Source organism: Chaetodon trifascialis, chromosome 3 (assembly GCF_039877785.1).
Source record: "Chaetodon trifascialis isolate fChaTrf1 chromosome 3, fChaTrf1.hap1, whole genome shotgun sequence".
Lineage (NCBI taxonomy): Eukaryota > Metazoa > Chordata > Actinopteri > Chaetodontiformes > Chaetodontidae > Chaetodon > Chaetodon trifascialis.
In genome coordinates this window covers 10065160-10083485 of record NC_092058.1, presented here as the reverse complement: position 1 = coordinate 10083485, position 18326 = coordinate 10065160, and the positions used below count along the sequence as shown (strand labels likewise).

The 18326-nt window shown below is 41.6% G+C and overlaps 1 protein-coding gene across 1 annotated transcript; it reads left to right on the top strand.

Annotated features, from left to right (window-relative positions):
• The first annotated feature begins 2809 nt into the window (after window positions 1–2809).
• LOC139329578 (CTTNBP2 N-terminal-like protein) lies at window positions 2810–16793 on the top strand. The gene is made up of 7 exons (XM_070959968.1): window positions 2810–2936; window positions 5893–5997; window positions 12654–12887; window positions 13973–14080; window positions 14274–14462; window positions 14571–14741; window positions 14914–16793. The coding sequence occupies exons 1-7, from the start codon at window positions 2898–2900 to the stop codon at window positions 15880–15882; spliced, it is 1815 nt and encodes a 604-aa protein (XP_070816069.1). The 5' UTR covers window positions 2810–2897; the 3' UTR covers window positions 15883–16793.
• Window positions 16794–18326: the final 1533 nt, after the last annotated feature.

The following is an 18326-nucleotide window of genomic DNA, read 5'->3' as shown; positions in this document are numbered from 1 at the left end:
GTGGAAGACGTGTGAAAAACGACAAAAAAAAGTTGTGCTGACACAACAAAATTTTGACTTGTAGGTCTTTCGTTTGAACAGGATTTGTAGGACCGCAGGTTTTCAGCACTGAATTGTTTTTCTTATCAAAATTAAGTATGCAAATTATTTAGGAGAAATACACAAAACAGAAAAAAGAAATCCAGAATACAGTAATGTTTCTTGTGGAGGATCCCTTCAGATCCTTTACTTATGTAAAAATAGTAATACTGAAATATGCAGACACTAATATGGCCATATAAAAATACTACATTACAAGTGAAAGTCAAATAAATGTACCTCACTTTTCTACTAAAGTACAGCAGTTGAGTAAATGGTAGCGACATCCAAACACTGCATTTATCAAACCAAACCAATTTTTGATATTCTTGATATTTTTTCAACTCAACTAACCTCAGCAAATGTTCCAGTTTTGCAGGTCAACACTGAAAAAATCCTTTATATTGTACAAATGAAAGCCAATAACCTCTGTATCCACTTCTTTTTCAGGACTAAACGAAAGTGAATGGAAAACTTTACTCTTCAGATTGTTTGGCAAAGGGAGAGACGAGGACACAGGACAAAGACCTGGAGGACACAGATTTTCCACAGCAGCCAGTCAGCAGGCTGAACAGAGCAGCTTAATTGAAGAGCCTGAAATAGAGACTCTCTATTAAGGCTGAAGAGGCTCCCTGCACCAGCAGCCTATCAGGAGGGACGAGTATCTGACTTTGCTCTCTGTATACCCTCAAGATAGCAGAGTGGGAAAAAAGGGACACAATTATCAAATGGCACAAAGATGCTGCATAGTCATAGATAGGTGACTCATTTGGGCGTGTTGTGGCAATTTAGCTCTGACACAAGGTGGTGTAACTTCCAGCCAAACTGTTACACCAAAGTGCACTTGTGTTTTTGCTCTCTTGCAGCAGTGAGATTGCAGTGTTATACCTTAAATCACAGTTTGAGTATTTGGCTGCTTCATATTTGAAGTGAACTATCATGAGTGCATCAGTAGAGTAGCAACCGGTGACGGTACAAGTGCTGGATTGTCCATTATGCTCCCTCACCGTTATGGAGAAAAGCCTGTATTTTCTCTACTATACTCTGCATTTGGACTGGGTGATTAAACCTATGTGGTTACTGTAACATTGACTTGAGTTGTGTGAGCATTGCACTCTACTGGCTGCCATTATGTACTACAGGAAGAGCTCCAGCTTGCAGTTGAAGCAGCATTAAATTTTCAGGTCTACAGAACAGTGAATACCTCATTGGATTTTTGTCACATAGCATCTGGAGCTCTATGCCTCACAGCTGACAACAACAGCAAAAACAACAACACAGCTGTACCCCCCACAAAGACCTGGACCTCCACACATCGAGTTTGTGTTGTTGCCAAGTACTGCTAATAAGACACAGGAGTTGTGTAAAGTGTGTCTTAGAAATCACAGAAATACAAGGTACATCACCCTAATATCTTCAAGTGTTCCTCTTCTGGACGTGCCTTTAGAGTTTGAGGCTGGCTGTCAAATTAGCTCACCTACAGTCTAAAACTTTTGATTTCCCAGGTGAACTCACTGACATTTCTCTTGCCTCCTCCAACAAGCACACAGACATCTTACAACTCTGAAGACCAGCCAGGCTGGCTCTTACAGTGACTATGCCACCAGATGGCAGTCAATAATACTGTAATCCCACAAATCCAGGAATCAATGCAAGGGATGCTTTTGCTGGAACAATTAATAATGCTCAAATAATTAATATAAACAGTCAACAGATGGTTTATATGATGACATTTATACCATTTAATGCAACTTTCATTGCTTCTGCGAGATAAAATGACCTATGGACCTGAGGAGTTCTGTGTTTTATGCTTTGTCATGCTTAATTTTGATGCATATTGTTCGTGTTACATGCTTTTTACAGTTTGTTTCATTTCTATTTCAGGTCTGTGTGTTATCATGAACCATATTCAACTAAAGCTGAGTGTAAATATGTAGACAACTATGCTGTGTGCATGGTGTTTTACAGCAGAATCAAATCAAATGTTCATCCTATCAGTGGTGGAAAGACACTAAGTGCCTTTACGTAGGTGCAGCACTTGAGAAAAGTATGAATATCTTTAAATTGTTCTCGAGTATTTTCAAATAGTTCATACTCATACTTAATCATTATCTTTTTCGAAACAGCTGTAGTTACATCGTGACCAAGTAAACAACATTTAAGCCTATATGCATTAATAATATTCCAGTAATGTCATTTGTAAAATACCTTTAAGCAATGTGGTTTAGTGTTATTATCGGTTAAGTGTTGTATTAAATAATAGACCTACTTGAAGTGTATTGTACTACTAACACTCTACCACTCTAAGCAAACATGAAAGTATAACCATAAACCATTTTAATGTATCAAAATTTCAAATTATTATAGAAATATTATACAGGAACATTATCATAAGAAAATACAACAAAACCACCATGACACTGTACAGAAGTGCAATAAAGTTACTATAAAGTCGCTATAAAGTCACTGTGTAGGACCACAAACAAACCATTATCGTGTTTTAACATTTCGTTCTGTAAAATACCCGTAAAGTCACTTAAAAAGCTGCTGAAAGCCATAAGAAACTCTTCAAGACGAGACAGACACTCGAGAAATCCTAAACAAAGAAATCCAACCGAAATCGAAGAGGTCGGACGTCGCAGTTCCTGCCCCCTTTTTCCACAAGCTCGTCTCTCATTGGTCAGCGCCCAGAGCTCCGCGTCGGCTATTGGCAGGTTTTGCTGTCAGTTCGAACACTGCTTAGCCGTCCGGTGTTCCGCTGCGTCGGGATCAGAGGACGCAAATCAAGTGAAACAAATCTTCTGACAGGAGAAAAGTTCATGCTGGAGTTTTCAAAGACCTCCGAGGGACACATGAAGGTAGGAAGACGGACAGAAAACGTGTTTGTGTTGACGGTGTGAAGGTGGAGACGATGATTTTACCGTGTTTCCCCATCGTGTTTACAGTTTTGGTCTACACACACAAAAAAAAAGATGTAGAAAAAGTAGTCAAGGCGAAAGGCCGAAGGGTTTAGACCGCTTCTTCTGAAGATAAAATGCCACGAAGATCTGTTTTTTCATGTTAAAATGTCGGCTAACATACATTGTGTGTTATTATTATCTGTGTGGCTTTTAACATCTCCCTCAGTCAGACGCTGATGACCGTTTGATCTGCATGGAAGCGCTTGTTGAACATTTACATTGACTCCAGTTTAAATAACGCTTATTTACTCAGCAGTGCCAGCATAAAAGTTTAATTTATTCATTTCTAATATATATAAATATAAATATATATATGTAGATCTTTAACACTTGGTTGCATTAAAGCAAGCAGGTAGCAAGCTGAGCGAGTAAGTTAAGTGGCCTAACAAAAAATAGGTTGGCTACCAAATCCAATTTAGTATTCAGACATGCTGCATCTGGTCAGACATCCTGATTACAATGACAAGGAAATTCAGCAGACCTCTCAGGCTGTTCTTCCCTTCAGCTGACCCACATTTCATGTTCAGATTTGTGGGCCACAGAGGTTTAACGTGAATTCATGCATACATTGGATTTTTATTCCCACTCGCTTCTCAGTATAACCAGCAGGAAGATGATGTGAGGAAAGATTATAAAGATACACTGATATCTAAACATAATGTGGAATAGTCTGTGTGTGTTTGTGTAACTTTTGCTGTGATGCAACGTGATCCGTCGACCGAGAAGCTGTCCTGTGACAGAGAGGTAGGAAAGTGGATATTCACATGATTTGGGTGATGGATATTCATTTTCCACTTCTGCTCTACACATCCAGCAGCTACTCACAAACCAGAGGCCCCCTGGAGCAAAGCATGTGTTTTTGCAGTAAAAACTACTGTGTGCTTTTAATAAGTTTACAGAGTTGCAGATGAGGCACATGGCTGACCAGGCTTAAAACAAACAGGGATAAAAGGATTATGGACACAAGGCTTTCCTGATCGGAAGTGGAGCTACGGAGAACGTGTGGGAATATTTGTATTTCCCATGCTATCGCTTTGTGTTTGTATACCTACCCTCGTGATTACCAACTGTTACTGCGGGGGGGATTAGGTAAAGTAATACGAGGATCAAAACAAGCGTGATGACACATGTAGCTGGGCCAGACATTTCTCATAACACTGCACACGCACACTCTTCTCACAGTGATTACAGCGGCCTGTGAAATTAGCAAGCAAGCCTGTAAAACCAAAACCAAGGGAGGTGTGTACGCTGCAGTTTAATTAGCATTTTACCCCTGTGGTTAAGCCACAGACCATGAGTGCTGGTGAAGGCAGAGCTAAAACACTGTGTGCCTTCTTTGTGAGCGGACGCTGCTGTAGAGATGGTGCAGTCCACCAGGGTCATTCCTCTCACTTCTGCACGCTGCTTTGCATAAGTGTCACAGTGTATTATATGCTGTAAATATGCTGTCACAGCGCTGTCATGTTCAGGTTTCTCTGTTGCTGATGTTATTGTTGATGCCTGGGAAATACTTGCTACTAGATCTGATATGAAAGGCCAGTGGCTCCTGTGTCTCATTATGCAACCAGTGCTCCAAGAGATCAGCCCACCCCCTCCGAATGACTTCATGATGTGGAAAGTTGTGGTGACCGCAGAGCCCGGGCCTGTTGAATGAGTGCTAGTTCAGGTGTGGAAGGCAGTCTAGTAAACATCAGTGAGTGAGATTTTTCAGCCACATTTCGGAGAGAATATTTTGGTGATTCAAGCTGGTTGTTCTTATGTTATTAAGTAGTCAGCCAGTGCAGTGCACTTCTATCCCTAAGCGTCCCACATGGAGATTCTCATCTGACAAAGGGTGCTTAATGTAAGAACATCAACAGCTTTGATCTTATTTCAAAGACGGTGCCCGCATACGTTCACTTGGTCAGAGTGCGGTTGGATGTTTGAGGTGTGGACACCGCAGGGCTTGTCAGCAGAACCAACACAGCTGTGAGATTAGAGTGCAGAGACACTACAAAGAGACCACATCACATTTCCTACACAACATAACTATCATGGTACCCACTATGAAAGAGATATGCAGTGGGAAAACAAGACAAAGTGATATTATTTTCAACATTGCACATGAAAAGTGAAGTGACATGCACATTCTCAGTTTGTCAGCTTTAAGTAATTTAGACAGACGACGGAACAGCTTGGATGCTGGAAGCTGACAGTCTCTCATTTGAGATGTGATCCATCTGTGCCGGATGAACATGCCGTCTTGAAGTGTTGCCACGTTTGTGTCACCTCACTGAGCTGAAATATCCCAAACTAGGAAAATGAAATGAGCAGCTTTGCTGGAAAATGTAGCCCTCGGATCTTAGTTGTACTGTTGCAGTTGTGAATTGTGCTGCTGTTTAAGGTGCCTGCTAACTAATGTGTTTATTTTGTTGAACAGTAGTTGCTTTATCCTCACACTTTGCTTTAGTTACACTGCACACCGTGACTACTTCAGTGGATTTGTTATGCAGTACACCACTGAATTACATGTAAAATGAACTGCCTGGTTTTTTTCCATATGAGACAAAAATGTTAGTACATATTTTGTGCGCTGGGTCTGCGCTGCGAAATTGCTCCCTCCCCCGAGATAATAACCACATATCCACATAAAGCTCATAAATCAGTGGGCTAGATCAGATGTCTGTCTGGATGTCTGATTTGGGGGAATTGGAAAACAAGGGGCTTCATTTTTCAAGATGGAATTAAATAATTGGGAAATTATTGTGGGAAAACCGTTTAAGAAGTTCAGTATGCGGTTTCTCAATTTTAAGGAATAAAATCTAGATTCATTGAAGTCGACTAACTTCTTCTCTTTCATCTTTTGTCATCACAGTCCAAGCTGAATATGGAGAGTTTGACCAAGCCGGAGTTGCTGATGCTTTTCAGCATCCTGGAGGGAGAGCTGGAGGCACGGGACCTGGTCATCGATGCCCTAAAGGTACGCAATCAATGGAGCTGTTAACATAATTTTTATGTCAAAATGATCCTCTGCGCAAAATCTGTTTTTGTAATAGCAAACACTGCCCCCCTCTAGGCCTAGAAGCTGCTTTTAGATAGAGAAACATGTAATGGTGTTTTCACAGCAGGAGGAAAAGTATCAAAATGTCAGACTATAAAAACTCTGCTATAGCATATCGCTACAACATTGCATGCTTCCCTTTGTAGCTAGCAGTTTGGATGTTCATAGACAAACATGAGCAAAAGTCATACTGGATGCGACTGAGAAACCGATTATGTTGCAGCAGTGGTTTGGGAGGTTTCTGTAAACATTCGGATACTTTTTGCCTGCTCATCACTGTTGCGACGGACATAAATTCAAGCTAACTGCAGCCACAGTTCTCTGTTAAGGAACAAGCTACCAACTTTTAAAACCCATAGAGGGTGAGCCTGGGTTGGTTATCGATGCCAGTTAAGATACGTTGGTCCTCAGGTACAAAAGGATCTAGCAACAAAATGGGGGGGAGGGGGGGCAGCTAAAACAATTAAAAGTTAATTTAAGTAACTGTGCTGGTGGCAGTAATTTCCTGTTAAAAAGTTCTCAGTATACAGTGTGTCTGGTAAGTTAATTCTCTTTTGGATCTATCCAATTTGCTCCCAGCAGACTAGTGTCTGTGCCTCTGCTGAATGGAGTAAATCTCTTGGGGAATTGTCTCATAAGTCATCCTTTTCATGAGTTTAAATGAGCAGACACATCCCAGTGAACCTGAATATAAGCTCAATTAGAAATAGCTAAAATTTATGGTACACACACACAGTTTGACATAGAGCATCTACGTAGTTCCAACCTCAGGATGTCTTACTTTGCCGGGGTTAATGCTGCATTTCAATTAAAGGATTGCCTGGCTATTTTCTCACACGTTGTCCTTTGCCGCGCTGTGTCCTGCATGCCCACATACTCAAGCTTACAGCGACTATCTGCATGCCCTCAAGTATGTTTTGTCATTTATTAAAACAGCTGTAAAAATACTTCAGTAACACAATTAAGAAACCACAAACTTATAAGCAGTGAGTAAGCAACTCAATGATGGAGCCTTTCCGCAAAAGACGGCTGTACCTTTCTGAGAAATTTATACAATGCTGCAGACTTTATTCTCGCTATTAATATTTGAGCTTTACAGCCGTACTGCTCTTGGAATGCTATTCACTTTCCAGGTACAAAATGCACCATTGAACAACAAACTGGAGAGGCAGCCAGTGAACTAGAGAGCAGCCGTCGAAGAGGGTCTGCTGCTGAATGTTCAAGTGTTGTGTCTAGACCACATTCCTACATCTCTCCTGGGATCTGGCCATCTAAGGCAAGAAGAGTTACAGCACTCTGGGTGCTTGATGACTCAATGTGAGCGAGAGTAGGAGTGAACAAATAAACATTGGCCTTAACTGGAGCTTGAGGGGAATATGGCTGTGCTTCTTTCAGGGCTCTGTCGGCACAAACTGTTAACCCATTCAGGTCTGGGATTGGATCAGTGCTGCAGTGTTAACTCTTACAGAGCTTTAATTAAGGGTATAATCACCGACCTGCAGAAAATTAATAGCAGGGAGTAAGTGGAAATGGATCTCTTGAGGTAAACTAATCTCTGGAGGACTTTTCCAAAGGTAAAGCACAACTGCATACCTTTCTGCTCTTCTACTGTTAAGGAATTAGCGATGTGGATCTTGGGTCTCGCCCTCACATGAAAACACATTCACAGCTGTACTTCGTGTTTGGTGCCAATTAGCAAATAACACTGTGAACTAAGATGGCAAATATGGTAAACTTAAAACCTGCTTCACATCCGCATGTTAGCATTGTCACTTAACATGCTGACGATAGCACTGACGTGTCTAAGTACAGGTCCACCGAGCTGCTAGCGTGGCGGCAGGCTCTGAGTCCTGTTCCAACAATAAGACGTGGACATGAAGTAATTGGAGAAGTCGGTCCAGTCATGTTGCTTCTGTCTGTCTTAACTGATGTGTCACCGCTACACCAAGTGTCATGTGAGAAATGTTTAGCTCAATCACAAATCACCATGGTAATAACACCACTGCTTACTACTTTGCTTTTCATGCCTTTGGCTCATCTGGTTGAAAGTATGGGAACTGGCAAGCTTTCACGCGTAGTCTCTATTCTCAGTGTTCTAAAAATCTAACATTCTCATCAGCGATTTTCTACAGGATATGGTGTGAGTACAGGATGTGAGGTTAATGATGTGTTTTTTCTATGGTGCTCTATATTTAATTATGCAGAACTATCACTGGCATTCTAACTATCCGCTGCATTTTTCCCCTTGTGACTCACTTCTGCAGCTGCTCACGCTGTGGCTTTCAAAAGGAAGTTAAGTCTCTGGCAATGCTTGTGTTTGGCACACAAAGCCCTGCAGTGATCCAGTAGTCCCTTTGCTTTTGGAAAGGCATATGAGTCTTTGCTTTAAGTTAAAGGCGGACTCAAATATGGAAATGAGCTTTTTAATTAACTGTCGCGCTCACATGGTGTGGTTGACTAGAACTTCCAAATGGACATACTTCAAACAGGTTTACCTTGTGTTTTCTTCAGTCATAGGGAAGTACTGGACTAGGGAAAAAATAGCTTTCTCTTTAGCCTTGAGATGCATCAACTGATTGGATTCAGTGTCAGTTACTGTGGCATTTATTGCATAGCATCCAAAATTATGTGATTATGATGGACAGTATTCTTCAAATATCCAGTTCCTTTGCAGGGATCATGGAGTGCATGCATGAGCATATGGGGGTATTCAAGCAAACTCCCTAAGCAGCTCTGAAATATACAGTACTCCAGGGTAAGAATCACCTTCCCTCAGTATTATACAGATCTTGTCGCCAACACTGCACAACTGAAAGAGTCCAGGCATGTGTCAGCAAAAGATAAGCTGGATTGGAACCAGTGCAGCCATGGCACAAAGACTGCTTCTCAAGCAAAAGCACACAGGTTGCCAAGAACTGTAGCCAACAGAGAAAAGCATGAAGAATGAAGGTATACTGTGATGCACAGAAGACGTGCTCTGAATGTTTCTGGGTATTGTGCGCGTACAGTATGATGAAATGAACAAGCTCTGGTAGATTTGGGTGTTAAATTTTAAGTGATGTTAGAAATGTGTTTGCTGTAATCCCTTTTTTCGTTTCCTCCAGTCTCTCTGCAGCAGTGCAGGATTGATGGAGAGGAAAACAGCCTCCCTTTGTGTTGGGGAAGTGCACATTTGTATGTGCATTGAAGGCCTGGACAGGGAGCTGAGAGAGAGAGAGAGAGAGAGAGAGAGAGAGAGAGAGAGAGAGAGAGAGAGAGAGAGAGAGAGAGAGAGAGAGAGAGAGAAGGAGTCTGTGTTTAATAGGGATTCTGCGATTTTGAAAAAAACGACAATTTAAAGGCCAATTATCCAGTTATGGAAATGTGTGCACACTGAAAAAAAGGAAGAAAACTATGAACACTCCTAGAAATTTCCAAAGGGGGGGTGGGGAATCTATGCTAAATATGTGTTCTTTGTACGTTTCAAAATCTTATCCTCCTGTGTGAGTAATTTTTTTTTTGTTAGTATTGCATGTAGTTGCAGTGATTAAAGTGAAGCTGAGTATATATCCTCAAGCAAAGTGCTGTTGGTGTCAAGAATGGAAAACCTGATCCAAGCTTATTTAATCTTAGACCGTAAAAGTGACACATCAGAGAGCAGACAGTCATTGACAGGAACAGGGATGGGCTGTGGGCCAAGACTGAGTTCTCTTTGAAGAATCTGCCTTTTAAGAAAAAGAAAGACCTACCCTAAAAAATTGATGGATAGTATAAAACGTTGCTCACAGCATTCTCTCTTTAGCATCTACAGTACATATATGAATCAGAAGAATGCATTCCAAAAAGGACTCTGAGAGGCATTTTTGGCAGTTTTTCTTCGTCAATTAGATGTAATTAGTGAAGCCTGTATTGTACAAACATAATGAGGAAAAGGACCATACCACATCCATAAGGTATTCTACTTAAGGCTTTTGTTTAGGTGCTGTGTGGTCATCAGGCTTTGGGTATCGCCCACATTTGAGAGGCATTTTTGAATCCTCCTGGGCGCCCTGTGTTTTCCTGTTTCACCCCTCAATGCTGTTTGATCCGCCTTCACACCATCTTCAGCGGACTGGATCAAATAACAGCAGCAGAGCCTCGCAGCCTTGCCCTCCTCTCTTTGTGCCACATGAGCCGATGTTATTGCAGATGACGATCACGAAGCCTGTGATCTGTTGTGGAATATTGTTTGAACTTTGGTTCTCTGCCTTTAGCCATCCATCATCAATCCCTGTATTTTTCTAACTGGGTTAATCTAGAAAAACAATTAATTTGCTTTGACAGAACCTGCTGAGTTCTAGAGTTTCATCTGCTTGATGATGGGTTTTGTTGTTTTAAAGTGCTTTGTCTTATATGCTTCCAGTTCCTTAACATACATCTGTCTTGGTACAAAAGTGTCAGTCATGTCATAATGCCTCGAATACCACTGCAAATGTTGGGCTTTTGAATGGATTACTGGCAGCCCAAGGGAAATATTCCTTAACTGTTTACTACTTTATTAAGCAGACTGGGTATCAGCCATGATGCAATTTATCCACTTAACATCCAATTTCTTTGTCAATGAGTTATTGTCAGAAAAAAATTCCTGTATCAGTGATGTACATTCAGTCACAGCTGGTTGCCAACTCAGCACTTTTTAGTGGCGCAATCCATTTACCTTTGGAAGTTGAAGCTGGGAGTGGCACACCTGAGTTGACTGCCTTCCAGCAGCCATCTTGGATTTTGAGGTTGGCTTGGTGAGGTTCGTCTGACTTTCTGAGCCAGAAATCTGATTTAAGGGGGCGTTCCAATTGAAATTTATGATTGGAAACTTGGAAGTTCCAACTTCCCAGTTCAAATGAAATGCCCCATAATGCAGCAGCAAGCCCTGACCTAGTGTAAACTTGCTTAAAAAATGTTTTCAGCAAAAAGATCCACACAGTAAGATATGCAGATTTTAAATTAGGTACTGCTATTGTATTGGCCGATAGCTTGAGCTGAGGTATTAGAAATCTGTGCTTGAAACAGAAAAAGCTGAATTGGTGCATCTCCAGTTAAAATAGACACAGTTCTACTCGAATGTAGTACCATTTTTGGAGGGTTCATGGTCCAGTATTCTTGTGTGCTCAGCTGTAGCACGTACACACGCACACACAGTCAGCAGTTAAATGCTCTGTAAGAACATCGAATCAGCTGAATATTGCTCTGCAGGCCCATCTACACTCTTGACGACACTTCAAACTTCTTAAGTAATCTTGATATCAGTCATCAGGAACCCTGTCCTCACCCTGCTAGAGAGGATACTGTTCTCTCTAATCTCTTGATCCTCTTTTGTTGAAACCTCACTAAGACACTTTGCCAGCTCTGCTGTAGCCCTCCTTCTCTCTCCTTCTCTCTCTCCCTCTCTCTCTCACACACACACTTCAGCCCCTTTTCACAGCAGGCCCAAAGGCATCTGCTCAACCTGAAATGTCTTGCTGCTATTATCCCTCCTTTGTCTTGAGTTAAACAGAGAACAGGTCTGCCTTGGCCGAGTCCCAGTCCAGAGCAGCTGTCCTGCTAAAGATAGACAGACACACACCATCTGTTGCTCCTCCTTCTTGCTAGCACTCTTTTTATGCATTTCCTCTTCCTCTCTTCCCCTTCTTTTATCTACTGCTCATTTACCACTCTAGCTCTTCAAGATGTTCATCATGGATTGCGAAACGCAGTATTTGATTTCCTGTTTAAATGAAAGCCATATGACAGCAGCATGTGTCAACTAAAATCATATCATAATAATTTTGAAGTTCAGCAGTGTGGATGTCACTTTTGCTTAAATTAATTGCAACTAGTGTTAAATTTGACTAATCCATTGATGGCCATTATACGCTATACACTAGTGTTTGCAATTTGAGGCAAATGGTGGACAAGGTGAAGAAAAACACTAAAGGTCTAGAGCCGCGCTAGCATCTCTGAAGCTCTATGTAGGCACAGAGGTATTGAAGAGATTACCATTTTGTCCTGATAATGGCATTAGATGGAAAGTAGGAAGATCACCAAAGGCATTATAGTTCATCCTGATTGGGATTTGAATGTCTGCACAAGTTTTCATGCCAATCCATCCAATAGTTGTTGAGATATTTCACTCAAAACTATAAAGTCACTGAGATTAATCTTCTGGGGAACTTGACTGGCCGTGCCAAATTTCATGGCATTGCATCCAATAGCTGTTGAGATTTTCAGTCTGAACCAAAAAAAACGTTGGACCAACCAACCGCCAGCATTGTCGCCCCTAAAGCCACGCTTTTGACATGGCTACAAATGTCTCATTGAAAATGTATGGACAGGAGTCAGCATACAGTAACAGCTGAGACTCAGACAAGCCTGAGAAGCCAGAAAACTGATCCAAGAGAAGATCCACATATTACAGCCAAATTATAATCCCTCAGTAAACAAGGACATTTGCGCAAAAGCATAAATAAGCAATTCCACTCCTCATTATTTCCGACCACATAACCTTCAGTCCACAAATACATTATCTAGTTAATTCATCACTGCCCCTCTCAGTGCTCACTCTCCACTTCCTCTCTCCTCAGGCCCAGCGTAAAGAGCTGTTTATCCAGGAACGCTATGGCAGGTACAACCTCAGTGACCCCTTTCTGGCCTTGCAGAGAGATAGTGAGGCTGTCGGGGGCCAAAACAAGGACCAGGGCTGTTCCTCCCCCACCTCCAACCCTCTGGTGGTTCTCAAACTGGTGGTGAGCCACTGCAGGAGGATGCAGGAGAAGATGTTGGCCCAGCTGGCTGCAGCAGAGAGCAGGCACAGAAGGGTGGGTGTGGATGTGTGGTTCTTAATTAGGGGATGCAGAAATGAGCTGGTTTCATATGTGGATTTAAAAAAAAAAAAATCAACTGACTAACATAAAAGATAAAAGCTGGCCTCGGTTGTGGAAAATATTAGAAAAAAACATGACTGGAGAAGCAAACCAGTCAAGTAAAATGAGAATTTTTCTTTCTATAAATATACAATATTTAAAAAACTGCTCATAACAAAATGTTGTTACACAAAACTATTTTGATTAAATCATCCCTTTTCATTAAAACCTTTTGTTTCTAATTTTTCACCGGGAACAGCAGAATAAGAAAACAAACTGCATTGTTTTCAGTATGAACTATATCCAAACACATCCTCAAGCGCTTTCACAGGCTCAGGATAACAGACAGGAACAAAGAAAAATAAAATACCTGCACACTGATGTCACATTTCCAGTCAACGTGTGTGAACACAATATTATTCACCATGATGAAACACAACACTTCATTGTCTTTTGACATCTTGCCCAATTTGTGTCACAAACTTCCTGTAATCTCATGTTAACATCACATTAGTTTTACATGAAACACATCGGTGACAGAGTTAGATTTTAAAACTTTTCTATGCTCGCTGACGTCAAAAATATGACAGATTGAACCAAGACCCTCTTCAGTATCATATATTAGTTTAAGTGTTTGCATATATAGACCACAAAAAACATTTGTTTTGTAGAGAAGAAAATGAGGCAGGAGGTAAACCTGTTTTTAAATATAGTAACAAAAATATATATCAATAAAGTCATAACATTTAAATTACTGTAGTAAATAATGATTCCCATCTTTTGGAAGTGAACACAAAGCACTCTATCATTTTAGGCTTTGTACAACTTCAGAGTGAAAACTCTACTTTTCTCTTCAGGCACTCATCTACATGAGTAGTTGTTAATGTAGCTGCAACTTAATTGCCTTCAGCGTCTTTGCTTGCCATGTAGTAATCATATTGCTTGAAAATGACTGTTATTGGCCTTAATATCAAGCTGAGCTAACTCATGTGAGATCATTTCATTCCTGACTCTCTGTCTCCCCACTGTGTTTGCTTCAGGTCATTGCAGATCTGGAGGAGGAGAAGAGGAGGCATGCTGAGGACACAGCAGAGGGAGATGATGTCACTTACATCCTGGAGAAGGAGAGGGAGCGCTTACAACAACAGGTGCTTTCTAATTAACAGTGAGGTGGAGTGCACTGCAAATATTTGTCCAAACATGTACTGGATTCAGTAATGATTGGTGGTGTTTTAGAAGAAGTGGTATCAAAATCTCTGAAGTACCCTCCACATTGTCTGAAGCAAAACAATGGTTACTACTTCTGACAAGCTCATTTATTGTGTGTCTCTGCCTTTATAGCTGGAATTTGAGCGGAGCCAGGTCCGACGTTTGGAAAAAGAACAGCGGCGGATTACCGACCAGCTAGAAGAAGAACGGGCTCAGCACAAACAGCTCTCTTGTGCTTTGGCCAAAGAGTGTAAATGGGCAAGTGCCAGGGCTCTGGAGGAGGGTCACCGGCTGACTGAGCTGAGCCGTAAACTTGACAAGGTATACACATTTACAATCCAAGCAAAGCACTTTATTTCCTTTTGTCGCTACAGATGTTAAGTCTGGTAATAGGTTGCACTCTGGGTGAGCAGACTTTTTCTCACGCAGGAAAAGGAGGCTTGTCAGGCTCTGAGAAAAGAGCTGGAGGATGAGAAGAGGAGAACTCTGAGAATGGAGGCGAGGGTGGAGGAGCAGCTGGCTGAGTTTGACACCGAGCGCGAGCAGCTCCGCTCACGTTTGAAGAAGGAGGAAGCTCACTGTTGTCAGCTGCAGCAACAGGTGTGACCCTTTCACATTCATCACGCAGGTGGCAGGAGATTGTACACTGTGCATGCTATAACTACATCACGATGTTTCCTCTGATATTAGTGCAAGAGAGGAAGATTAGTTTGCATTGTGTTGCCAAATTTCTGCTTGAAATTAATCTTTTTTCCCCCCATTTTGCGATCAGGTAGAAGAGCTGAGGAGGAAGGTGGAGGAGGTGAATATGATGAGAGACGTTAGGGGGGTAGTTACAGCTCCAGTGGAGGCACGAGAAAAGGAGTGGGCCACAAAAGTCCCTTCAGGAAAAACAGTAGTGGACACTATTAAGGTCGAGGACATTGAGGAAGACGGAAACCAGCAAGCTGTGCAGCCAAAAGTCAACGGTCACCATTGTCTGATGGAGACCAATGGGCACCATGGTCCAAACAGCACCCCCTCAGAGAAGATCTGCCTCCAGAATGGGAATGAAAATTCTCCAGTTCAAACCCAGAAAACATTGTCCTCATGCAGTGCCGCCGCCTCCTCCACTCTCCCTCCTTCCTCACCCAGCGCCTCGCCTGTCCTTGCCAAACGCCCACCAGGCAGCCCAAGCCCTGGTAGCTACCAATCTCCCTACCAGGCCGGGATCAACCAGCGCTTCCACGCTGCTCGTCATAAATTCCAGGGTACCGTTGAATCAGAGCCTCAGTCACAGGCCGCACAGCCTCCCCTCTCGCCAAAGGACGTCTCCCCTGTGACCAGCACCTCCTCCCTAGAAGCCAGCCCAGTCAAGCAGATTGCCCGAAGCACAGTCACTCAAGTCCTTTCTCGCTTTACCACCGCCCAGCAGAGTGCTACACCGAAGCTCGCAGCACCAAACAATTCACCCTTCGGTACAGACTACCGCAGCTTGGCGGCGCCCTTGTCTCCGGTCATCGGAAGGGCCGCAGGACCACTTCCACAGGGGATCAGATCACCCACCATCCCCAGGGCAGACAGGGGCAACCCTCCACCCATTCCTCCTAAGAAGCCCGGCCTGGCCCAGGCCCCTCTCTCCCCGGCCACGGCGCCTAGGTCTGCCAGCCATTTCTCTGACAGCCCCCTCTCAGGGAGCTGTGGCCTCACCTCGGGCCAGGAGGGAGTCAAAGAACTGGACATGGTGGTTTCTTCTAACTAACTGATCATTTGATTGGTCAATAAAGTAGTCAGCTGCTGCTCTGTTTGTGACATAATCCACATCTCATAATTATCATTGAGATTTTGTTTTGTACATGACAGGATTAATATCCTATGCTTATTTGAACAGAGGTCCCTTCAAACACTGTTATAATTGTATTTATTAGATTTTTTTATATATATGTATATGCGCTGAGGCATGATTATAGGTAGTGGTTAAGGGTTGGTACTAATGAGCAGTTACAATTGATAGTTTTAGTTTTAGTTTGTGATGTGCCAATACTGTATGTTGGGCACACCATACTGTTACAAAATATTAAGTCTTTTTATGGTGTCATATTGTCATATTTCCAAAGAACACAAATCAATTTATCACATGGAGAGGTAATTTTTTCTCTATACTCTGCCTCAAGTATGTCTTGTTATTCCAACAAATACTCTAATTTGAGACCAAATGTAACACGTAGACCTTGGACCGATGTATGTTACATTATCTCATTTCAGTGTGCACTCATATGTATGTAGCTGTCGTTTTTATAAAAATGTATTAGTTCATTTCATAAATGTTCCTTAGTTCTTAATGTATAATAGTTTTACACAGCAGATAATGCAGTCAGTTTCACACTGAGCTTTGTTCATGTATTACTTTGAGGATGCATTGTTACGATAATCGTATAGGCTCAGATTATACACAGGCACCATTGTACAATATGTTTTTAAGATAAGATATTCTGATGAATGCCATGCCTTTGTCCTTTATAAGAAACAAATATAAAACACACAAGTATTTTATAGTCAACTACGGCTTTGATTAATATCACAACACAAATGCCATGTTGGTTATCTCTACTTTTATCAGATCCTTTACAGTACTGTATAGCTGGAAAGTGACAGATTTAATAAATTAATCCCAAAGATTGTCATGTATTCATCTCTTTATTTATACTCTCATAGGAGTTATACAACGGTGTAGGTTTTATTGCCAAAGCTTACAGCCTGTGACTTGGAATGATTTAGTGTTGGGCTGCAACTAACCATTTATTTTCATCACCAATTGTTATTATTATTATTATTATTATTATTATTATTATTATTATTATTATTAGCTTGTTTTATTTGCCCAAATGTCAAAAATCCAAATATATTCAGTTAACTATCATATATAAAAGCATCAACTCCTCACATTTGAGAATCTGGGACCAGGGATTTGATTTTAGCATTAAAGCTTGAAAAATACTAAAATGATTAATTAAAATATTTGCCCATTAATTTTCTATGGTTTATTAATTGATTGATCATTGCAGCTTTCGTTTGAAATAATCATTTTTAGTACTGTACTGTCAAAGAGTGTCCTCTAGAGGTCAGTATTAGCTCACAGCAGGCTCCATAAACTATATCTGTGTAAAACAGTAAATAATAAGCCATGTTTATATTTAATTTTGTTCTGTGATTTTATTTGTGAATCTTTGCCATGTCTGAAAATTGCAGGCCTGTTAGTTAAATGCAGTTAACATGCAATATAAAGCACAGAATGCATTTAAGATACTGAGTACCTGATAGGTGGCTGCATGCTTTCCAAGCAAAGTCAGTGACACTCAAATGCAATGTTTATCTTGTTGATGTATGTTTTATGTTTCTGCATTTGTGTATGGTGTCTTTGACTATTTGGATGCTGAAAAAGAAGAATCTCCTTTGGCTCCTGTTGGGTAGAAGATAAGTTACGAAACCCTTAAAGTGGCCTGAACTGTTTGTTATTTTGCGCCTCGTGTTGCTTCAGCTGTAAACAGTATTCTAGTGGTATGTTGTCTAAGTGACGCATCTTATGAGAGAAACTGGGTGGCGGTGATGAATTTCCAATTGCAAAAGTGCACGGAAAACACAAAGATGCTTGACAAAAATGTGCTATGAGTTATATATATATATATATATATATATATATATGTATATCAATCATGTTATAGCCCCTCTTACACACATACACACACATACACACACACACACACACACACACACAGATGCTCTCAATCAGTCAATGGGGCCTGACATCATGACCAGCCGATGCATGCAGGGCACATGCTGACGGGCTTTCCGTCACACTAAATCCCCCTCTTGGTTGTTGGGGAAGGGTTGGCTGGTTAACGGGACGGGTCACCTCTTCTCTGCTCAGCTCACCTAATTAACATTCCAATGTAGGACAGCAGGGCCGCATCCCAAATCCAGCAGACACGCCTGGTCCTCCAGCAAAGCCCCATCTTTCTCAGCCTCCATAAACACAGGCTCAGGTTGATGAGCTGTGAGGGGCCACGTCCTCGCTGCTGCCACTGCCAGCACGGCTGCTCACTCTGTTATGCTCTGTTGTCATCTGCTAGGAGGCAATCCACAACACTGAGCAGAAGACATATTAGTGAAGGTGAGAATTCTAAAACCACTCGATTTTTATAAAAT